This window comes from Pithys albifrons, chromosome 12 (assembly GCF_047495875.1).
Source record: "Pithys albifrons albifrons isolate INPA30051 chromosome 12, PitAlb_v1, whole genome shotgun sequence".
NCBI lineage: Eukaryota > Metazoa > Chordata > Aves > Passeriformes > Thamnophilidae > Pithys > Pithys albifrons.
Genome location: NC_092469.1, coordinates 12568677 through 12591769, shown reverse-complemented (window position 1 = coordinate 12591769; position 23093 = coordinate 12568677). Strand labels below are relative to the sequence as shown.

General features: G+C 38.9%; 1 protein-coding gene across 2 annotated transcripts in view; it reads right to left on the bottom strand.

Annotated features, from left to right (window-relative positions):
* Nucleotides 1-23093, bottom strand: part of NFATC3 (nuclear factor of activated T cells 3) — a 64400-nt gene that overhangs the window by 5175 nt on the left and 36132 nt on the right. The window contains exons 4-10 of one of the 2 annotated variants that reach the window (XM_071567249.1): nucleotides 19363-19562; nucleotides 18525-18697; nucleotides 17637-17777; nucleotides 16552-16607; nucleotides 15811-15937; nucleotides 13680-14732; nucleotides 5569-5670 (exon numbers count right to left, since the gene is read on the bottom strand). In XM_071567249.1, the coding sequence (XP_071423350.1) occupies nucleotides 5569-5670; nucleotides 13680-14732; nucleotides 15811-15937; nucleotides 16552-16607; nucleotides 17637-17777; nucleotides 18525-18697; nucleotides 19363-19562 (1852 nt within the window). The remainder of the gene's footprint in view (nucleotides 1-5568; nucleotides 5671-13679; nucleotides 14733-15810; nucleotides 15938-16551; nucleotides 16608-17636; nucleotides 17778-18524; nucleotides 18698-19362; nucleotides 19563-23093) is intronic. The other variant, XM_071567250.1, reaches the window with a different exon arrangement.

Sequence of the window (23093 nt, the reverse complement as noted above, 5' to 3'; positions counted from 1 at the left end):
TGAACTTAACTGGCACTGTGACACTGAAAATTGTGTGACTGCAGGTAGGGCACTTTTCCAAGTATTTTTATTAGGCCAACACAATGCATAAGTAAACATCTTCTAAAATCCAAGACTTTTATTTTTAAACAAAATTTAGATGTTAATTTTTAAGAACTATGTTCCATCAGCTTCTGTCAGGGTGCTCATTAGCTCACTCTGCAGGACCTCTAATAGCTCTTGTGCACTGAATGCCACTGAGCAGCTGCTTTATGCAAATCCAGTATTGCAGCTGTTCGGTACTGCTAAAATTTGATGACTGAGACAATCAAAACCATTAAAAACAGCTTTTTGAGGTTCAGTATTTTGAAATTTTTAGACAGTTACTTTCCTTAAGTTTTGATGGCTGATATGTATTATCTGTACTGGCACCATCAGCAGAGCCTGGTCTGTACTGCTGCAATGTTTTGCAGTTCCCACAGGCCAAGGTGTTCAGCTGAACAGCAGTAGCCTTGTGGCACTACATTTTCCTTAAAACATGTTACTCTGAATACAATAGCTGGTCATATGGTGTTTTATTTGCCAAACTTCTGCATAAGCCATTATATCAAGTATTAAAGTTACAGCTTAGTTCTGTTGTTTTGTTCTAAATAACTATTGGTTTGTTTCTAAGAGGCTGTTTTGTAGCTCAGTGCTTTTTCTGGCAATGCTTTTAGCATGTGGTGAATACAGATTTATCTGGTTTACATGGATTTACATTAGAAACATCTACCTCTTCTTAGGAAATGTAGGATCTTGTCTTCATTTCAGCAGAGAACTCTAGTGGAGAAGTCTTACTTGCCCCAATGGCTTTGTTGGGGATTGTTAATTTATAAACCCAGTGAGTATTAAAGTGTGCTTTTTTCAAAAGTAAGTATCTAACTCAGTGTTCTGCAAGATCACCATGAAGGCCTCAGGAGAAAGCCAGAATGCTTTTACTGCTGTGCCTGGCCAAAGTGTTTTCTCACAGCCCACGGCCTCCCACACCTTCCTATTTTATCATTTCCAGGAGTGTCCAGTTCAGCTGTCTGGAACTCTGTAAGCAACAAATGGATAGGGGGAGCCTGCAGACTCCAGAAGACTGAACAGTGAGTAGATGAGGTACAGATGATGGTAAAAATGCTTCAAAGAAAGCAGCACCTGCAGGAGGCAGCAGCTCAGACCAGTCTCGAACCTTCCATGGTGCATATAATATTCATATAATACCAGCATTATTGTAATTAACTTGTTTTTCTGATGAGGAATGGTATAAATTAAAGTAGCTTAAAATGTAAACCATATAGTCAGTAAAAAGAGATAAAATCCTGCACAGAAATATACAAGGCTGAAGGTGAAATCATACAGCATTTTTCTTGCATTAATTTGTGATAGAGAACATTGTATTGAAGACTAAAACAGAAATCCAAAGGTTACTATTTGAATGCATGACATGTCACCTTCTTCCACCAAGGGTCAATCACAGACCATTTGTCTGTAATTAAAACTGAAAACTTAATTCATGAGTATAAACAGGTTTTCTATAATAGTGTTTAGCAAAACACTATTGGAAGGAAGTAAATTTCAGCCATTGTAGGAAAGGACAGTGCTCAGTCTATATTGCTGATGCTTTTCAATGAAAGAAAACTATACTTTCCAAAGATCACTTTATCCCAACTTTCCTGGTTTTGACCATGGGCTGCATGGCTACACTGTCCTAGAAATACAGTTAGAAACATTTCATATACCCTTTTACTTAACCTTAAAAGTCATCCAGTTAGCAACAGACACTGGAAAGCAGTGGGCATGGCTTTCTTAAACATGGCCTTGTTTTCATAACATTTGCTTTCTTCAGCATAAGTTTCTAGGAGAAGGCTGCAGAGCTTGTTTGGGATTCAGTAATAGGGATCTTGACAATGTTTTTCAGGTTCTCTGTGGACTGTCTGGCAACTTCATGTGTGTTGTGTAGCTTATACTTCTGTTGTCTGTTTGGAGAGAGCCAGTCCCATTAGACTTCAGATGGAGGTGAACAGCTGTGGGACCAGGACCTCAACTCTTTCAGTCCACTGCCTCCTCCCCTGCCTCCCTCTAATGAAATCCCTGCCTGTTTGGTACCTGTGGTACCAGGTGTTCTCACTGCTAATCCCACACCTTGAGCCTCTACTGTCAAGACACAAGGGACCAGAAATCTCTTACATACTAAATAATTGCAGAGGCCTAGCTAATATTTAGTAGTCATTTAGTACCTACTGATCACCTAAAATCATTTCGGATGATCAGTGTCAACTGAGTGGGTAACAGCAAAAGCATCAAATGTTTCCCACGCTTATACTCCACTAATCCTGAACTAATGACTGGACCAGATATCTGGCAGTTATCCCACATTTCAGAATTTCAGCTGTCACCTTTTCCTCCTCTAGTATTTACCTAGAATGTAAGCTGGCTGGCAAATTTATACTAACAGTTAAAAACAGATTATGCAGAACAGAACTTGGTGGGAAGAAAATCTGTTGCAGACAGATTAGACTGGCCTGGTCAATACCAGTGATACTGTAGTGTTGTATTGCAAAAGGGTTTGTGATTTTTTTTTCCTTTCTTCTTCCCACTCTGTGCTGCATTGAAAAAGCATGAACATACTGCCTTGAGAGAGCACTGAGCATCAGCTGGGGCTCGAGCCCCTGTAACCTCACAAAAAGATTAAGCAGCACAGTAACTTTAATATTGGTGGAACAGAGCAGAAGTGGGGCTGACTTTGGGATCTGCTGTCAAGCTGTAAAATAAGAGCAACCCCTTGTTCTGGTTGACTGGGTTCTTCCCACTGTTCTCTTTTCCCACCGTGCTCTGTTTGCAGTCCCTGCTCTCTGCACACATGGCAGCAGCTGAAGCACTGAGGCCTTCCCTGTTCTTGTGCCCCTGGCCCAGGACTTTGAGGTGCTGAAGGTTTTCCTGGGACAGCTGACAAAGCCACAGCTCCAGCTGTTTGTGCAGGACACCCAGACCGCTACTGGAGACCTCTTAAAACTTGGCAATTTGCAATCCAGAGTTTTAAGATAAATTAAAATTAGGTTGAACAGCTCAGCCATTTGTGCAGAGCTATGGCTGCTGATCTTATCAGCTGTTCCAGTACTGACTAATCCCTCAGGAGAAATTCCCACCTCCAGAAAGTGATCCATATTCCCCGATTTGAACAGAACAAAACTCTTGTGTTATGAAGCATGACACCCTCATGAATGCTGGTGCTCTTAATAATAAATTGCAAAATGTTTTGTTTTGGATAAATTTTTAAAAAATTAGAATAACTAGTTCTCTTAAGGTGTTTTTTAGGTATTTGTAGTTCTAACATCAGAAGTAAAGGCATCATATTTTTTAATCAAATGCCAACCAAATGCCAGCATGCTTCTGAATTGCTCTGTACTTAATTCCCCCAATCACTAAGGGACAAATATTTTGTACTGCAGCAAAAAGGAAAATATAAATAATTCCTGAAAATAAAGGCCTTTCAAGGAATAACTCAAGTAACCTCCTATTCCTTGTAGGAAGTTGGCAATCTATAATATAACCCTTTTCTCAGTGGGAGGGAGGTTGACACTTTGTATTGGGCAGTTGGCATTTTGCCAGCTCAATCCAAGACATACAGTTAATATAAACCTTCATAAATAGTTTGCAGACTGCTTGCAACTATTCGACCTTTTGACCACTTATTATATCCTAGTAAGTTTGTGTTGCTCTCGTTCATCACCTTTTCAAGTTTGTCACAGCCTGTAATACTGAAACTGCTACAAAACAAAGATTTTTTTTCCAAGCACTTTCTGTATGCTGCTTTGGACCAAATAAAGATATTTCCCCTTGTGGGTTCTCCTCATGACTGAGTCCTCCACACAGCAGTCATCACACTTACCCATTCTACAAAGGATGACTCAAGTATTCCATTAGTTATTTCCTGCCTTTGCAGATGCTCTGATCTCCGAGCACACCACAGTTACAGTTGCTCTCCTCTTCAGCAAATAATTTAGAAGCTATGCTCTCCCTGACTGAACCCTGAAAGCTGGCTCTGCAGGAATTCTGTACTAGCAATGCATACAGTGAGCTTGTCTCACCTGACACTGAGCATTCTTCAAGGTCCAAACCCTTCTACTTTCCTGTGAAAATGATCTCCTGTATTAGTACCACACTATGTTATGCCAAATACATAAAATACCCATTATTTTAGTGTTAAAAAATGCCATGTTTCTCCATTGTATTTCTCACATGCCAGCATCTGTGTGTAAGCATGTTTCTCTCTAGGTCTGGATTGCCCTTGGTGTGTCTTTTTTAAAAGGGACCTGTTGATGTACATTTCATAAGACCAAGTTTGGGGTTTGCCAACCTGTGTGTTACTCTTTAATTGATGAGACTGGTATTTTGAAGGTTATATTATTATTAAACTGAACTTTCATTTTTCAAGAACTCTTGCTCTTCAATAATTACTCTGAGCCTACCAGAGTCTGAGTTGCACAGGATATACTCTAGAACACTGAAATAATCTAAGCTATAATTTGTAATTTACTAATTGATTTGCTGTTTCAAGATATAGGAATGTCAACTTAGTGTACAGAGTCCTTGTCCTAGCTCTGCCATTCTGAATAGGAGCTACTTACCTTACTAATAACATTTTGATATGTAAGGAAAGCAGAACTAAGTTTCTTGAAAGACAGTGAAAGACCAGTGTGATTTATTTCAGTTTCACAGGCAAACTTAAGATCAGTCTACATGCTAATTGTGTGATGGTTTTATTAAGACATTGATTACTTTACTGTTAATAATCCCAAATCTAGTGTACACTTACAGGTATTACCTTTTAAAAAACTATGGGGAAAGTAAAACCTATTATATGTGTTTATAAAATGTATGTATATATATTGAAAAAAAGGGACACTATAGTTATTTGGCATTTCAGGCATGTTTGTAATAAAGTGAAAAACACTTAAATATAAACACAAACAAGACCAATATACCATGCATCAATTTCTATCATTAGTATTTAGAAGAGTCATAGTGCATAATTATCTTGTTTATATGTGAAATAAAGAAGCTGCAATAATAAAGCCAGCTGTTCTTTCCCAATTATAGTGCACATTCAACTTGACATCTAGTTATAAATCTGTATTCCTAATACTTAGATTGGTGGTGCACACAACTCTATTCCATCTATTTAAACTGACATCGCTTCATCTTTTTAAAAAAGAGAAACATTGCAAATTTCTCAGGTAACTCATCTGGACACTCTTCAGTCTTGCCCATATTTGGCTTAGGATTTTCATATCTTCCTCTGTTGTTTTACTGGATCCTACAGCACTCAGGAAGTTCTGTGGCAGCTACATATACTGTGAGTGGAGGTTTTTACTGACTGAGTGTACACCTGGTTCACAACTGCTGAATTTCCAATTATTTCAGAATACACAGGTGTCCAATTATAGCAATATTGCAGTATTACACAGCAGTTTTCACTTGTAGCCCTTAAGACTATTAAAACACTCTCCCCTTGCCTTTGTGCTCCAATTTCAAACATTGAAGCATTTCAGTAAGCAGACTCACCCTCTAGATTTTCCACATAGGAGTTGGACATGAGTGCTGAATGTTGAGTCCATTTCTCTGTTGAACCTGATGGCTGGTATTCCAGGTCAGAGATAAAACTGTCTGTGTCAGAGAAGAAGACAGACATAACTACTGACTGGACTAAACCAAGAAGTTACAGTTCACTCAACCAGGAAGTGATTGTCATTTTTCTTTTAATAGCACTAAATTTAAATACCCAGCTTCATTCACAGCTACTGCACATGTCCACATAAATCACTATGTATAAGTTATCAGAGTGCTTATTAAAAACAGGATAACTTATCTTGTATACTTAGTTACTTTTCAGTTTGCAGCTATAAAGGTAAAGGTTAATATTTCTGGATGTTTGCCTAGTTGTATCATCATGAATTTTATACTACTTAAATTTTAGTATTTGTGTTAGTTTAGAACATTCATCTGCTTTACTTACAGTGGTCAAATGAAAAAGTGCTCGTACCCCTTGACAGCAACTCCACTGAACAAGGCAGGCAAAAGAGTACTAGTAAATAAAACCTTTATTGCTATTTTCCCTGTCCCTGTACACAGCTGTTGGCTTCCTCCTTACTTGTCACACTGCGCTTAAGGTCCTGCTCTGCAGTCAGGCCACACACAGATCCAAGGGCCAGAAAACCAAGTTATTTTCTTGGCACAGGTGGCTCTCTCAGACCAGCACCATGTGAGAAACCCCAGAGGAAGTGGAGAGCTTTGATTCACTGAACTGCTTTTCCTGGAGGAAAAATCAATGTCAAATAGTGTATTCCTGGCTTTAACCAACAAGTGTGTGTTTGTTCAGTTGTGATTGGTGGCTATGAAGAACTTACAACACTGTACAGGGTTGGATTTGTTTTTTTTTTTCCTGTGCAAGACAGAGCAGCAAGTTTAGTAAATTAGGCTTTAACACAATTAACAAAATTACTCTGGACCCTGGCTAATTTGTGCCTTCTGGATAGAGGCACATACTTGTTTTGCCAGCCCTGCTTACGAGTGACTCCTGGGAAAATGAAGAGTCTACTCTTATTTCCTTCTGAAATTCAAGCAGCTCAAATGACTTCTTTAGGTGACTTCTTATGCTTAATGGTTCAAAGTGTAAAGTTACATGCATGTATTTAAATGGGAAGTGGAAAGCTTTGATGGAAATGTCCACTGCCATTGTGAAAAACCAAGTGGGATTATGGATAAATTCTTGTCAAATAATAGGAAATTAAGAAAAGAACATTTCCCCCCACCAATTATGGTAGAAAGAGCAAGAAAGTGACATTTAAATAAAGATCTAATGAATACAGGGAGATGGGCAGGAAACTGCTTCGAGATGAAACAAATTAACTTTGCCAGCAGCCCTCTTTAAAGGCAAAGCCTTCACAGAGCAGACAACAAACACTGACAAAAAACCTCCAGAGAGAACAGTGCAGCTCATTAGCTCAACAAACAACAGGCTCTGCACCGTAAAGACAGCACAGCTTATACAGTCAGGGTTATCTGTCACTCCAGCAGAGAAATGTGATCCCGAGCAGTTTTTCTACTTAATTTCATACTGAGAGGGATTCTGAGGTTCTCATGTACCCCAACAAAGCTGCCAAGTGTGGAGTGTTTGCTTTTATCAATCCCTGAGAAACTGTCATGCACAGCACACACAACGTGTCTCCAGCCAGCACCTTCTGAACAAAGCATGCACTTGCCCTGGGCACACACTACTTGTCTGTGAAACGTGGGAAGGGGGAAATAAAGCAGTGGCCTTTTCAAGTGTGTTACATGGCAGAAGGGTTTGGTTCAACACATAAAAGTTACATACAGCTTGAGGTACCACATAAAGATATGTTTCTACCTCAAAATTTCATAAACATTTGAGAAAGTTTTTTACTTTCTTAAGCACTATTAAAATGTGTTCTGAACCCCAAAACTATAAAACCAAAGTTAAAACTATTAAATTGAAACAAAAAAATCAAGAAAGCTGACACCCCGTAGCTCTGTTTAACTGATCAAAAATTCATCCTTTTATGAATGACCACTTAAGTAAAAAAAGGTTAAGAAAAGCTTTAAATCCTTTATCTGGACCAGATTTGGGTCAAAGCAGGAAGTCAACTTAAAATTAAGAGTTCTGTTATGGATACAAACAGACCAAAAAGCTACTGGAGTTATACCATATAATTTTCAGGACCTCTTCCTACACCAGTCAAGTAGCTTCCATTTTTGTGGCACTATCTAATTAAAAGTTTAGCTTGTATGCATCTCTTATTGCTACTGAACTAGAGCAGGATATGTGGGCAATGGGACTTAACCCAGATGTACTGGTTTTAGAAAAGTAGCTCTCCAGAAATGTTTTAGAACACATGATTTTTTGCAGTGTTGCTACAGTCAGTAACAGAGTAGAGTTTTTTAATGTGCTCCACAAAAAGTAACTGATATAATTGTATTTGTGTGTTTAGAGGAGGGGTAAGTGACTCGCTTTACTGACAGAGGCTCAGTAAACCTGAGACAGCACTATGGACACACTGCACCCACATTTCCTCAGGCACAGGCCTTCTGTTGTCATCTCCAGACAGAACTCTATCAGCTGTGTTTATGTGAAGAATCCCTGCACCTACGTCACATTGCTTAGTGCAGTATATTTAGCCTGGTTTTGACTCCACATGACCAGCAAGTAATACAGTGTCAACTTTCTCTAACAACAAAAAAGAAGCTGCCAGGCTATAATTAACCCTCAGTCCTCTGTTGTGGGGCAGCCACAGCTGATTCTGCTGGTTTGACACCAAACCAGTCATATGCCAGGCTGTGTCTGCTATCAAACCACCAAGGACATGGTGGGCTGCCTTACAGGTCACCATTCCCAGCCACAGGCTGGCTTTTAGTAATGTCAGGTTTAATGCCAACTTTAGTAAGACGTACTGTGGGGGTTTTTTTTAACTAACTGATAAAATAATCAGTGTGAGAAGTTGGATGAGTACAGCTTTCCTGTGCACACTGTTCACAGCTGCGTAGAGGCTGCAGGGCCACAGCACAAGCCCTGCACTTCTGTGGTGCAGGAACAAATGTTCCCTTTACATCTTGGTCGTGATCTTGGTCACACTCTGCATTTCTCTACCCTGGCAAAGCCAACTCATCTAAGTCATGTTTACCCCTTAGCACCATAGGAAACATCTCACTACAGAACAGCTTTTCATTGCTGTCTCCATCCTGCTTGACAATAAAAATTTAACAATCAGATTATTAAGAAAGCAGGAGTTTGAACACAACTTTACTCAGCCATTTACACCAGGGTAATTTTTGGAATGCCTTTTATCAATGAGATTGTTCTGAGAGTTCCATGGACAATGCAGGCCAGAGTTCTCACCCATGCTGGGCATGCTGCAAGGTGCAACATTTTGGTCTGCGCCTATGAGACAGCAAAAACACTTGGATTTGAGATGTACATCTCAAGTTTGAGCTGCACCAGCAAGACAACAGGTTTTGAGCCACTCTCCTCCATACTAAGCTAGACTCTTACATTCAGTATTTATTGTGTTTCTGTCGTCCTTCAATGCTCTGTTTGGCAGGACACTGCCTTAATTAAGAATGACCTGTTATTGCCCAAGTTTTAAATATACACAGAAATACAAAATTCAGACATTCTCCAATACTCATTAGCTACTACTTTGATTCTCCAGAAATAAAGCTTAAGCTACAGTAATAAGCTACCTCTCAAGGTGTACAAATTTTCTAGCCAAGATCAGAATAATGTGAGCTTCTCAGCAAGAGAATTTATCAGCTAGGGAATTATCACAGAACTACTAAAATGAATGAATGCTAATGGCTTAGAATTCCACATGGAATGTGGCTGACAAAGCAGACTTATTGCTTTATATACACAAAACCATTAGGGGATTTCTAGTTATGATTTATAATAAATCCACATACTGGATTTTCTAATCTCCAGCTTTATGTAATGGAGATGCAATGAGCAACAAAATATAAGAGGATTAGTAGAAGGTCATCCTGATTTGCTGAACACAGCCTACCATAATACTTTAGAAATGGTTAAATACAATTGTACATGTGAGAAATCTCATCACTGTAGAAAGTAATGAAATTCAAGGTAAACTCTCTCCTAAACTGCAAACCACAAGAGATTACATTTTGGATCAACAGTATCAGAATAGATCTAAATCTAAAACTTGACAGTGGGATAGGTAAACTACCACACCAGGAGCACTGTTTGAAAACAGAGGGGGGGAAATTAATAAGGCCTCATCATATAATAGTGGGGAAGAAATGGGACCTCTATTAGATGAACCCGCAGCAGAGCAGAGCACAGTGCGAATAGCTGGTCTGGGAAAGGACAGGAATCACCAACTGTCTGTCTCCTGTCACTTCAGCTCCCTGTTTACACCCAACTGCAGCCCTAAACACTCCACTGTCTGTCCGGGCAAATGTAACCTGGGCTGTTGGACAGAGGGCTGACCTGCTGGAAGACATAGAGGGAAAAAGGTCCAACAACACAACAGGGGAGAGAAGAAGTGGAGGGGACAAATAAAGTGCAAGAAGCTGCTTTTATACAGTTCCAGTCTCAAAGTTTACCAGCCTGTGCAGCCTGACTATTGCAAAAACCTAAATAGAAAAGAGTAGTTTTCCAGAACACATTCAAAGTAGTAATATACAATAAATATTACTTTGAAATTGTGTTGTTTCAAATGTTTTCTGTAATTTAATTTGAGTTTCATATCTAGGTATCCTCATGCATTTTGATCCCTTGTTTTGTCAACTGAATTAGAAAATGTTTCCTGTAGGAAGCAGGATGGGAAGATGGGAAACAAAACAAGACAGCAAATTCAAGGTGGAGTTTAGGGAAGTCTAAAGGCATCAACAAGATCCTGTTGAAAAACAAGATAGTGAAGAATCACACAAACTTCAGGACAGGAAAAATAAAGGAAAAAAGTGTTCTTTATGCAGACACAGGTGTAGGACCTGCCTTGAAATGTTCACTTGTACTCTGAACAGAGCCCAGGTTGCTCTGCCTGGTAAAGGGCAATGGAAACAATAAAATATAGAAAGATACTCCATTTGGTCACTCGCAAACATTTGGACTTTGCAGAGAAGCTGTAAATGACTCCAGATGTGTTACACCTTCCAGGAGCTGCTAGATCAAGACTAATCCTGATGCTCTTGGCTTGAGCACTGATGGGTGAAGCAGCTTTGTAGTTCTGTATTAGTGGATTGGGAGGGGTTTTGGTGTGTTTTGAAGAAAACACCAAAATGTTGGCTGAAGAGGCAGCAAGATTCACTTTTAGGAGTCTTGCTTAAAGGAGTTTATGTAACTACTCCCCAGACTGACACTTCTGGAGGTGGAGTGGTGGTGGCTTTGTTTGTTTGTTTTTTCCAGTTTTGTGGTGGGTTTTTTGCTCATGTTCTTGTTTTTCAAGAATTTTAAATGGTATCATGTTATCATGATATCAAGCTACACAGGAATTCCAGGACGTTGTCATGAGGTAGAACTTCCATACTACACTGAAATTTTGTTAAATACTTCTTGAATTATTTTCTTGGCAAAGAAAATTATTATTTTAATTTTGAAATACTGCATGTTCCTTAAAAGAAATAAGGTAGTTTATGCCCTCAGAGGGTTTTTTTGTGTTTTTTGTTTACTTTAAGACTACAGATTAAAATATTTAAGTCAGTAAGCCAGTTGTGATTTAAAGAATTTTCAATTGGCTTTGCCTTAGTGTTTCATTTTGAAAGGTTTATTTGTTTTAATTGGTAAGCCTTATAAACCTATTTTCTGGCTAAGGACAGCTTTCATCATGTTTGATGTATTAGCTGGGAGAAAATACTGTATCAACATTCATTTATGTATGTAATTATGTTTGTATGTCTTTCCTTAATTGTTATAACATTATTGTAGAATAACGTCTTTGCTATTTGTGTCTGGCTCTATTTGTATGGAAACTAAAATTCAATTATACACAAAAGAAAAATTTTGAAATTATTTTTTAAACCAGAGTAATATGTTGGATATATTAATAAAAAAGTGTTCTTGTCTAAATATGCTCTTTTTTTTTACTTAAAGCTGATTAAGCAGAGGAAGTATTCACTCATGTTGAGAGCTGAGCAGCTCTTTAAGACTTTTGGAACAGCAGGTTTCAGACTTGACATCTGATTTGTATTTGCTGATTGGAAATGAAAAAAAGCCCCAAACCCAACCCCCAGGCAAACATCACATGGCAGGAACTTGGAAGGAAAAGGCAGGGAATCTCTCTGCTTGCAAACCTATTGCTGATGCCAAGCGTTGGTTTAGTATTTAAATCCATGTTCAGTCTTCCATATAGGAAGAGGCTTGTTTAATCACCAGTTATCAGAACTTTAAATTTCTATAGCAATCATTATTTTAAAAAACTAATCAATAAAGCTGTGGCCATTTGACTCACACATATATTGATCACACTTCTCTAAACTATTAGCAAGTGGCCATGCTCTCAGCTATTACAGCTTTTCCTGTGATTCGACGTCTTTTGTCAGCACAGAAACAATTCAGTAATTTCAGGGTGTTAAGCAAAAGAAACAGTTTCTGAAATCAACTAATTTTTGTGATGTATGGAAAAAACAGGGTTTCTTTTCACTGTACATCCATTTTAATACCTGAACAAGCATAAACAAACTGCAAAGAGCTCACAAATGCTGAACGCTTCTGCTTACACTGTCAACAGTCCAACTACCACCTTTACTTGTATTTTAGTTATTTTTACATCTTTTGTTTGTCGGTGTGGAGGGAAGAAGGATGAGAAAAAAGTAGGTTCTAACCTGACAAGTCTTGAAACATTAGATTTCTTTCTCAGTTCTCTAGACAGTAGAAAATGCTATTTTTTTTTGCTACATGTTTTATAAAGCCCTGCTCTTCTCCCCTCAGCAAGCCCTTGACAGAAGCAGTCCCTTCCTTCCTTTCTAAATAAAGTTAAGTTGATTGATAAACAGTGTTTCTAAAAAGAGAGCTTTGTTTAATTAAGGTGGCCATTGAACTGAAAGCCCAACTATATTGGTTTTTTCTCATTTTCTTCCTACTATGCCGTGTCTTTAAAGGCATTTCTTACTAAATTTTATTACTGCTTTCTGGAGGTAACAATAGCAAAGCTCCATTTAGACAAGGAGCAAGGGCTGACATGGATATTTAACAGATGGCCTACACTTAAGTCTTTATACTACTGCTCATGCAATTAAGTAATTACTAGGGATGGTTAAAAAAAACCCCAAACCACAACAGTTGAGGCTATTGGAGAAGAGAGGCACCAGCGAGACTCCCTTCATCAATACCAAACACATTTAACATGCCTTTTAAGGCCAGGCCTTCTGTTCTTCCAGACTTATTAGTGTGATCTGTTTTTAAAATTGCTTTGCATCTTTGCCTCAAATAGTCTGATATTTAGGGTGTGATATTTCTTCTTCTTTCACTTGGTTGGACAAGTTTTGTAAATTATACTGTCCAAGTATTTAAAGTACAGACCTTTATAGCCGGGCCTTTGCACTGGAATGTCCTTTTCCATTTGTATTAAACAAGTGAATTTCTCAAAAAGGTAGCCAGAGTGGAGAAAGCAAAACAGCCACTGTGAGCAGAGGTGCTGAATGATGATGACAAGGTATCTACAGAATGTCTGTGAGGAGATTAGGACAGCGCCAAAATGCATGTGATAGATTTTCAAAACACTACCTTGCCCTTCCAAACAGGGACAACTCCAAGAAACAAGACTCCAAACTACATCTTTGCAATGTATGTATCTTATTATGACTTTCACTGAAACATACTAATGAGACAATCAGAAGAGACTTCAAATTAATTCCTTGAATATAAGATGTCAATGTGCAGGAGTTAATCCTCAACCCTTGTTTTAAAATAAAATCTATGGGCAAATTAGACTAAAATACTTGACTTGTGTAACTACAAATTTACAGCTGATAGAATTAGTTTTAAATAAGTTGTTGCTTTGGACACAAAAATATGACTCCATTTTGATGATACAAATTTCCTTTCATGAAGAGGAGCGTGTTCTAAACCAAACAACCCTCCCACACATACACTTTGCAGTTTAAGATGGATTATATCACAGTATTAAAATACTATAGGCACTTACCATCATCTAGTGTGATGTCTTGTAGTCCTATGGTTTGAAAGTTCAGCTCTCGATCTTCAGGTTCTGGTTTAATGTTAACAGCTGCCCCATCGGGTGCAAAGGGAGAGGAGTCGCACACGGAGTGGTGCCCGAGGGGTGACACGGTGCCCAGAGCACCCAGGGCAGGGCTGGGCGCCTGTGGGGAGTGCTGGCCCGAGTGAGTGGCAGCTGCGGGAGGGGGGGACGAGGCGGGTCCTGAGCTTGGAGATTGGTAAGGCAGAGGCTGGAGCTGGGGGGAGGAAGGGCCAGACAGTGGCGAGTGGACCAGCGGGTGGGAAGCTGTCGGGGAGGGGGACGAAGCGGCCGCTGGGTTTGTCGAATGGTACGGGACTTGCTGCAGCTGCGGAGAAGCCTGGCCGAGGGAGCGTCCCAGGGCAGAAGGGAGGGAGCCCTGCCCAGCACTCGGGCAGTGGTACCCCATCGATGGCAAGTGAGCAGACGACTGTCCTGAATGAGCTGGATGTGCCAATGGGTGCCCTGCTGTACTTGATGCTGACACAGAACCTGGATTTGAAGAGTGAAACTGCATTGGTGGTAGAGCTTGGCAGGTAAGATTTATCAAATGAGGTACAGCTGTGTCTTGTGGAAACGAAATAGCATCAAATCCTTGGCTGGAGGCAGAGTTCATAGGAAGACCAGACTGTCCATTGTACACATCATTAGACTGCATAGGCTGGTAAGAAGGCCTCACAGGAGGTGCTGATGTTACCTGAAAAGACTGAACCACAGCAGGAGGCAAAACATGACACTCTTCACTTGGACTGAGGTTTCTACCTTGCATGTGTGGCAGGTGGGACACCGCCGAGGTCACCATTGCTGTGTATGGAGGCTGAACGGGACACACAAGGCTCCTGGGTGACGAAGACAGTAAATTGTCATGTGGGTGCCCTTGCTCTGGTGAAGGCAGCTGAGTGTGGATGGAATGCAGACCCTGGACATTGCTTGTGTGTGGCAGGGCCAAGGACGGAACAGCAGACAAATCCACCTCATCTCTGTGCTCTTGCTTCATTATAACTAGAAAAAGTAAAACAGTTTTACAATTCCAACCCATTTGTATCCTGTGACAAATACACACCAATTGCTGTTTAACACCCACAACAGCACAGTTAGTGTTGTTGCTATAATTTCCCTTCTTTTGCTCTGCTTTCATCTTCTTTGACTTTATGCCTGCTATATTAACTCAGAAAAACCAGAACAACTCTCCTAGCATGCATTCAAAGGCAGTTATCTTCTCTTCTAACACACCCTCCTTCCTATGCACTGTATGTTTTTAAAGACATCTGCAACCCAGCCAGAGAAAGTCCAGTATATCTAAAGGATGTATTCATCACCAGAGGGCAAGGGGCCACTGCAAATAGGCAGATGTGAGTTCAGTATCAAGCACTGGGGAAACATGAAGGAAATTTTTAGCAAGCTTCAAGCTTTCCTTAGACTCCAAGCAGTGCCAAAGGGTTCCCCACCATTGCTGGTACTCTGGGAGTTCTGACTGCTCTAAAATGGGTGTGCAGTTCTCCCAGGAAAAGAAAGTAAATGGCAGGGAAAGGAGCTGACATTTCATGTCTCAGTAACTGCTTCCTCATCCAAATAGGAGGAATTAGGATGTTTTAACTATACTTACAGTTAACGTGTCCCATTTTTACTTCTGGCAAAGTTACAAACTATTTTCTCTCAGTAAGCTGCAATGTGTGCAGGGTGGAGCAAAAAATATTTTGATCTAAAGCTGGGGTTTGTTTTTGAAATATGAGAGGGAAAAAAAGCATAAAACTGTTTTTCTATGATCTCACTATTCTCCGTGTCATCACCAGCCTTTAAGAGGAGCTTCTGAGATTCATCATCATTCTCAAAGAAAAGTAGAATGCAAAAATTATTCTCTAGAAAGTGTAACAAAGGAGTACCTGGCTGTAATCTTAGTGCTGAAGTTTATTACTCTGTATTTCAGTTTTTTAATTAGACAAGCTTTAGAAGCTGTTTTATAACCAATTCAAAGTTAATCTTATGTGTATCTGTCAAAGGGCCAAGACTGTCTGAGTTACTTTCAAATGTCTACTTTAAAAGCAAAATACAATACAACTTTTGTATTTTTTGTTAATACCTGGTGTGTAAGTAAAACGTTGAGACTGGCTTTTTTTCCTCTTGCCATTGCAGAGATAAAACTGCACCTGAACTGCAGCTGTAATGGTTTTGTTATGGTAAGGAGGAACTTCAAGTATGATGTTTGCCTACAGGAAAGTTGAAACAAAAAAGTATGACATCTCAAATGTAAATGAAACTGCTGCTAATTACAGAAAAACTAAAACACTTACTGCAGAAGTAAAGCACCCTAGTATTTTGAAATTGTCAAACTTCAAGTTATGCACATTACATAGTAAAACAATACTATAAGCAAACTTTTGGAGACTTTTTTCTTTGAAACACAAGTGCTCTAAAGATAATACTTTAATTAAGCATCTAAAGGATGTTTTGTTTATCTGCTAGAGCATCAAAAACTTTAGCAGTTAAAGAATTGCATTCTGGATCATTAAGCTTTTAAGAAAAGTTTTAATGCACTAGAAATAATTTGTCATCTTTGCAAAATTATGTTAAGTTTCCTTTTTACGATTTTCAAATTCCTTTTCCATTGCTTCCATAAGAAGCATGCAACTTCCAGCTCCTTCAAAGCATCATCTTAATGGTTACTTTACAGTGTTAAGCCAATTCAGAAGTCTCCAATTGTCTGTCTGAATTAGCCAGTGATCTACTTTACTAAATGAAGCCTAAATTTCAGAACAATGAAAATGTCTATTTTGTAATTTTTAAAAAATAAGCTTTCTAAAGTAAGAAAAGTTGTTCTCACCCCTTGACACTTTTCCCTAATTATTTTCCCTTCTACCTCCCACTGAGGTCGTCCATCTGTTGAGAGAAATGTACATATAAATCAAGGAAAAACAATTTTCTAATACACTTAAATAATCTTAAAAATACTAAGATACTTATTATAAAACTGGATTTATTTTCAGTCATAAAGAGGCCATTTAAGCTACAGACATATACTGCAAACAAAGCGTAGAGAGGTGCTTCAGGAGTTTCAACACGACAGACACTGTAAGCTGACTGTTGTGGAGGAATCTGAATTTTAACCCAGTGTGCTGAGTTCAAACATAGGTTGAATTCCAAAGGAGGCGGTGGGGACTGTTAAGAGGGATTTTTCCCCATTTTTCTGAAACCATTGTTGAAAGGTAGTTAAATTTCTACTAACACTTGTTAAACATGCTGATGACTTAGGGGTGAAGTCACCATGTGAGATAACACAATCCACACCTTTGTGCACCAGCCCACAGGTTATACACACATACCCCAAACACCCTCCCCTGAATCCACAGACCCAGTAGTTCAACTATTGACAAACTGTCTGTGTTGTGAGGAAGTAAATCACCTGCTGAGCCGCTTTCTGCTCTGACCTGGCATAACCCATATCCTTAACTGAGCACTTGGCTCTCCCTGTCCCTGGGTTTTGTACAGGTTATCAGGTCCAGCAGCAGCAGAGCTTCTATCAAAGGTGTTCAAGTTGTGTGTCAAAACACATCATTACATAACCCTCCCACTTAGGCTGTGTTTGCTAATAAAAGCAATATAAACTCTCATTTAAATATGTCAGGAAATAATAAGATGTAGAAGAACTGCACTTAGTTTGCAAACATTTAATCACTTCTTTTGCTACTCTTTTCACAAAAGTTCAAATTAGACACTTCAATCACAGCAATGATAATTTAAACTATTTAGATCTTATGTTCTCTATATTCAAGGGACAAATAGGGAAGAAGAGGAACTCTTATGTACCAAGACAATCATACATGTTCTTTTTAAAACATCCTTACTTCTTAAAAATCAAGATCAGATAGTGGTTTTGGTTTCAAGAAAAAACATCAAGACAGTTTTTACCTTGTCCTTTTTCAAAAAATATAATTTTGGATTCTGGAAGAAAATTGGATCCCGTCACCACCATTTCATGGCCTCCATTTACTGAGCAACTATTGATGCTGTACTTCTCAATCTGGGGAAGCTCTTGAGCAGATCGCTGAGCTTTAAAAAATATTAAGGAAAAAATTATTATTCACAATTTTTTCACAGTAACACTTATTTTATGATTCTAACTCCAAGAATCAGGGCTGAAACTAAAATGACCATCTATTTACATGCACAATTAATATCTGTGTATGATTTATCTTTGTTTTTACAATTATGTTGAAATTACATAATTACAGAAAAGAAACCCCAAGAAGTCATGAATCCCAATAGTCTCTGTTACAGCAAATGAAACTTTTAGTTTAGGAATACTGGTTAAAAATTATTTTAGTATTTTCTAGGCAAAATTAATTCTAGGAGAAATTGAGATTGTTTAAATCATGTCTTGATTCCTCAGTGCCAGCATTTAACAAATGAACTCTCCAGCAGTTCAGCTGTTCACCAGGTAATGCTGCGTGAAGACAAGTGATGGAACAGACTCTTGTGTATTAAATGGTATTAGTTCTACCTGGAATTAATATTTTCACTGAGATGTATCTGCTGCCCCTGTTAACACACAGGAACTACTGAACCTGCTGTGTGACTGCACTATGAGGTGTTTTTCCTCTAGACCTTCAGGTTACCACTCGGCAAGTACCATCTTTTTTTTAAAGATACATTAATGTTTGGTGGTTGAGCTCTTTACACACAATGCTTTTTACACACTTGTATATAATTCTGGCAATAAACATTGTCAGAATGACAATACTACTGACACATGCAGAAAACACGAGTATAAATGATGTACAGTTAAAGCAATCTTACAGCATTCAACAGGTATGGAAGCAGTCTGCAGAGACAGGACCTTCCCACTGGGCTGTGGGATGTGCACACGGAACACGAGGCGCACTCGGGTGTTCTTCCTCCCAATGTCTGTCTCTCCTTTACGGAGCTCTATATCTGAGTTGCGAAGTTTCAAAATACCCGCACAGTCGATACTGGGGAATGGACCAGGAAAGAAATGGCAGAAAAGGAATCAAACTATTGCCAAAGTATACTCTGTGAGCCTTTCTTTTGTTAAAGAATGAAGCATGTTCTATTTTTCCCCATGTTACACTATTTTAAGTGTTATTTAAATGTCTGAGATTAAAAGAACTGTTAATGTGAAAACAGCAGCAAGTACTCGAAACATTTTGTCTGGTAAACATCTACCTGGTGGTTTTTGGAATCTTTAAAAGATTATTTGTTATTGCACATTGGCTAACCTTTCAAGTAAGTTATTTAACATAGTAAACATCATTTACAAAGAGCAAGCAACCTATATTTAGTTCTGCCCTAGGAAGGACTAAAGAATGACAAAATGTATCCATCAAATCCCAGCTCCCATTCTGTACAGCGGTCAGTTATTCAAGAGACACAAACATCTCAATCAAGTAACATATTCGCATAAGCTTCCCTGCCTCTCCACTCCTTTACTTCTCACTACCTAAACACTGGCATGTTTTCACTAAACACTGGCATGTTTTGAGAGATGTGTCTATCTTAATCATGACCCTTATGTGTGGAAAATACGCTATTCTGCAAGACTTTCACCTTTGCACAAATGAAGAAAAAACCCAAACCACACATAGCAACTAAACAGCTGATTTATGGAGTGATGTACCTGGCTGACATATTGTTTTCAGGAAGAAGTGGAATTTCCAAGACTTTTGTGCTGGCAATGATTATCTCCTGACTGGCTGTGGCCACTGTTTTCCCGGTGATTCGGTGCACCTGGTAGAAGGCGTGAGGCCGCAGGTACCGATCGTCTGCTGTGCCGATGAACATCTGCAGGTTCACCGGCTTTTCGCTGTAGCCCAGGAGCTGATGGAGAAGGAGGTGGAATGGCAACACATGAGTTGACTTTTACTGCATTGGTGTGTGCAATTCCTCAGCAATCAGAAAACTGAGTACAGGTATCTGTCCCCAAAAACAAGTACTGGCAACAATTACCAGAACAAATGGATATCAAAATACTGTTGTTACTATTTTTAATCTTTCAAAGAGAATTGTTCTATCTACAGAATTTCTGTAACAAAGCTATGCTATGTTGCAGGTTGGTTTCTGATACAGTTTTTAATCAAAGCATAATTACCAATTTTATAAGATGCACCTAGGTTCTACAGTTTTTCTACTATTAAATGGAATATAGTGACTTTTATTAAACATAAAGAGGTTTTGTGAATGCAAATGTATCATGTTAGGACAGAAAAAAATTAATTTATAGCTAGAAAATCATGTGTGGTTTATTATTGGCAAAGGAAATATTTTAAAAAACAAAATTTTCCAGATGTTAATTCATAAATCTTTCCTCTTTTTAAATGCACATCTAACCACCAATGCATTCAGTTGTCATAAAACCATCTAACAGCAGTAATTCAAGGCACAACACATTGAAACATCAAAAAAAATAAAAAATTGACTCTAAAAGAAAAAGCTTCTTTTACGACAGTATATTAGTAATATTATCCAGAAAATTTAAGGAAACAAATGTAGCCAACAGTAACACCAAAATTTCCTTCAGACACTGCAATTTTAACTCTGAAGCCTATAAACTATTTCTTATAAATCCATTTTACTTCACCTTCCTGCAATTGGCAGATTGATGCACGCTCAAGTTATATAATTTCTAAACTGCACTGGAGCAAATTTACATTTCATTGACTTTGACATCAACTTATGTTCAAACTGGAGGGAGGGCCAGACAGTCATTCTTCAAACGTGGTTTTGTCACGTCAATATTTTTGTCTCTAGGGAGAGTTATTTGGTCACACAACAATATTATCCAAGGTCTTTACAGAACTAACACTTAAAAACCAAACAAAACATGTCAATTTAACCTACTTAGAAGAGTAATTTAATGCCAGTGGTCAGCAGCACAAGAGCCCAGAGCACGCCCACAGCAGCATCAGAAGCCCCACTGTTGGTGCACTACTTGTGGCAGGAAGTTTTAAGTACTAAATGAACTGGTTTCTATATTCAGGTTATGGCTACAACAGCACCTGTCACACCTATCACTTTTATTAGAGCTTTCTCAATTGAGAATAGAAATCTGGTTTCTAACCGAGGTCTAGAAAGTCTTTGTTTTGTCAAATATGTAACATCTTTTGGTTCTTCCTGGAGTTCTCAGTTCAAACAGAGCTAAATCCGGCTGAAAAACACCCAACAAACCAAACTAAAATAACCCTTCAGACACTGAGTGGAGACAGTCTAGATTATTAGAGTTGTATCCCATGTTAATAAATGTGAAAAAACAAGCACTTGAAATGTTAGAGTAGATATAAAGACCCTCCTGTGACCATCAGGGTGCTGACAGGTTTCTGTCTGTCCGTCTGGCATAAGTCAGCTGTAAACTACAGGAGCACAACTGAACCACAAGCAACTTTGCTCAGTGTTGTGATGACAGTGGAACACAGGGACTGTTACATCAATTAAATACATACACAAGTTCCTGTTTATAGTTGATGCAGGACTCCAATGTCTTTCCAAAAGATATTTCTTTTGTTAAATACCAAATTAATATTTTCTATTAGTTGAATTACTTTAGGAGTTTAAAGGACATGTATTAGTGTACCATTTATAGCAGCCATCTTGTCACAAGTTCTCAACACTGCAACTCCACCATCCATTTTCTCAGAGTTAAAATTAAATCCGAACACAATGGAATCCAGCCTAGATGTGACGTTAGTTAAATGTGTTCACTCTAATACTGGGAATTATAAAAATTACAAGCCAGACCTATTCACAAATTTGACTGAGTTCCAAATGCGGTCACTGTGACAAGGCTAATTCCCAATTAAGGCTATCTTCCCCTTCCCAAACAATGGACTGCACACAGCAGCTCCAGAGATGCTGGTGATGAGAGATAAGGAGGGGTGCTGGGGATACTTGTAAAACCAAGCTGGTCTGTCTACAGTTCAAGGAGAAACCATCATCTAGAGAGGCCAACACCGAGCAGCAGTTTAATTTAGGGATGTAAAGCATTTCCCATGTCAGCAGTTGCACCTGCACTGCCCACAGACTCCATGGCTATGGACTTTGAACTGCTCAAAGCCAGGTCTAACACCAGCTCTGCCTGAGTGATTCTTGAGCAAAGCTCACCCTCTGTGCTCACCCTAAAATTCCATTACGGACTAGAGGGCTTGGTTTATGCAAAGCATGTTGTGGGAAGGGCAAGGCTGACACAAAATGCCCACCCCACTGCAGATTAGTTATGTATCAACAGGTTACCAAGTGCATTTGCTGTAGGATGTGCTTGTGACACCAGCTTGAGCCCCACATCCCTGCAGAACTCCAGTGGATCCAAGGAAGATTTGAAACTATGTTCCTACAGCTCCAGAATAAGTAAAAACCCCACAAGACCCACAGAGTGGTATCACCTTCAGTTAATTTTCTTCAGCTTTACATATTAAATTAAACAAAAACGAATGAGATGCCCTAAGAAAACTACAAGGAAAATACCACAACGCAACAGAACACACCTCTATAGAAATTTAGAAGAAATCAACGCATGTTGTAATTCAGAAACATATGAATAAGTCACCCCCAAAATTATCTGTAATAACATCAGGACAAATCCCTGACAATTTCAAATATACTTAAAAGCCACAACAGTGCAAACCAGTCCCAAAACAAACAGAAAGACAACAAGGCCTCCCCTGAACATTTGTTTGTCAAACAAATGCTTCCATTATAGCTTTGTCTCAAAAAAATTGTTGTAAAGGATCTACAATGATGTCCTCTTAAAGGTACTGGAATTTACCTAAATATGGTTAGCAATTGGCAATGTAGCAGAGACTTCAAAAATGCATATTTTGCACTGCAGATAGTTTATTGGATTTATTCAAGGTTTAAAATAAAAAGAGAAAAAACAATATAAAGCCATAAATATTACCACTGTATGCAATACATGTGGCAACTAAATAAGCTCCAGGGTGGGGAAGAAGAGAATAACCCCAACCTCCCACAGTGTAATTCAGGGCTTGATCACAGTAACGGGGCTGCATTAAAAGGAAACATATCCCAGCCTTAAGCAAGCAATGAACAGACTGCACAGTGTCCTCATGTTCCCACAGCCCTATTTACAGCAAAAAGCCAGTAAGTCAATAGGCTGTGGATGCTACTGAGACAGCCAGTCTGATGTGCCACTGAAACTCAGGGAGCTGCAGAGATTGTCAGAAACATGTGACAATCACATCAACCTTTATTATACAAATTAGTGCTTTAGAATTAACATTTCCCCCTTAAATCTTGTGTAATAAGCAAGCTGACAACTCCAGGCATGACACAGATTCTGCAAAAGTAAATAAAAAATTTACAGTGTCTGTAATCAAAGATAAGAGTCTGTGGGGGCCA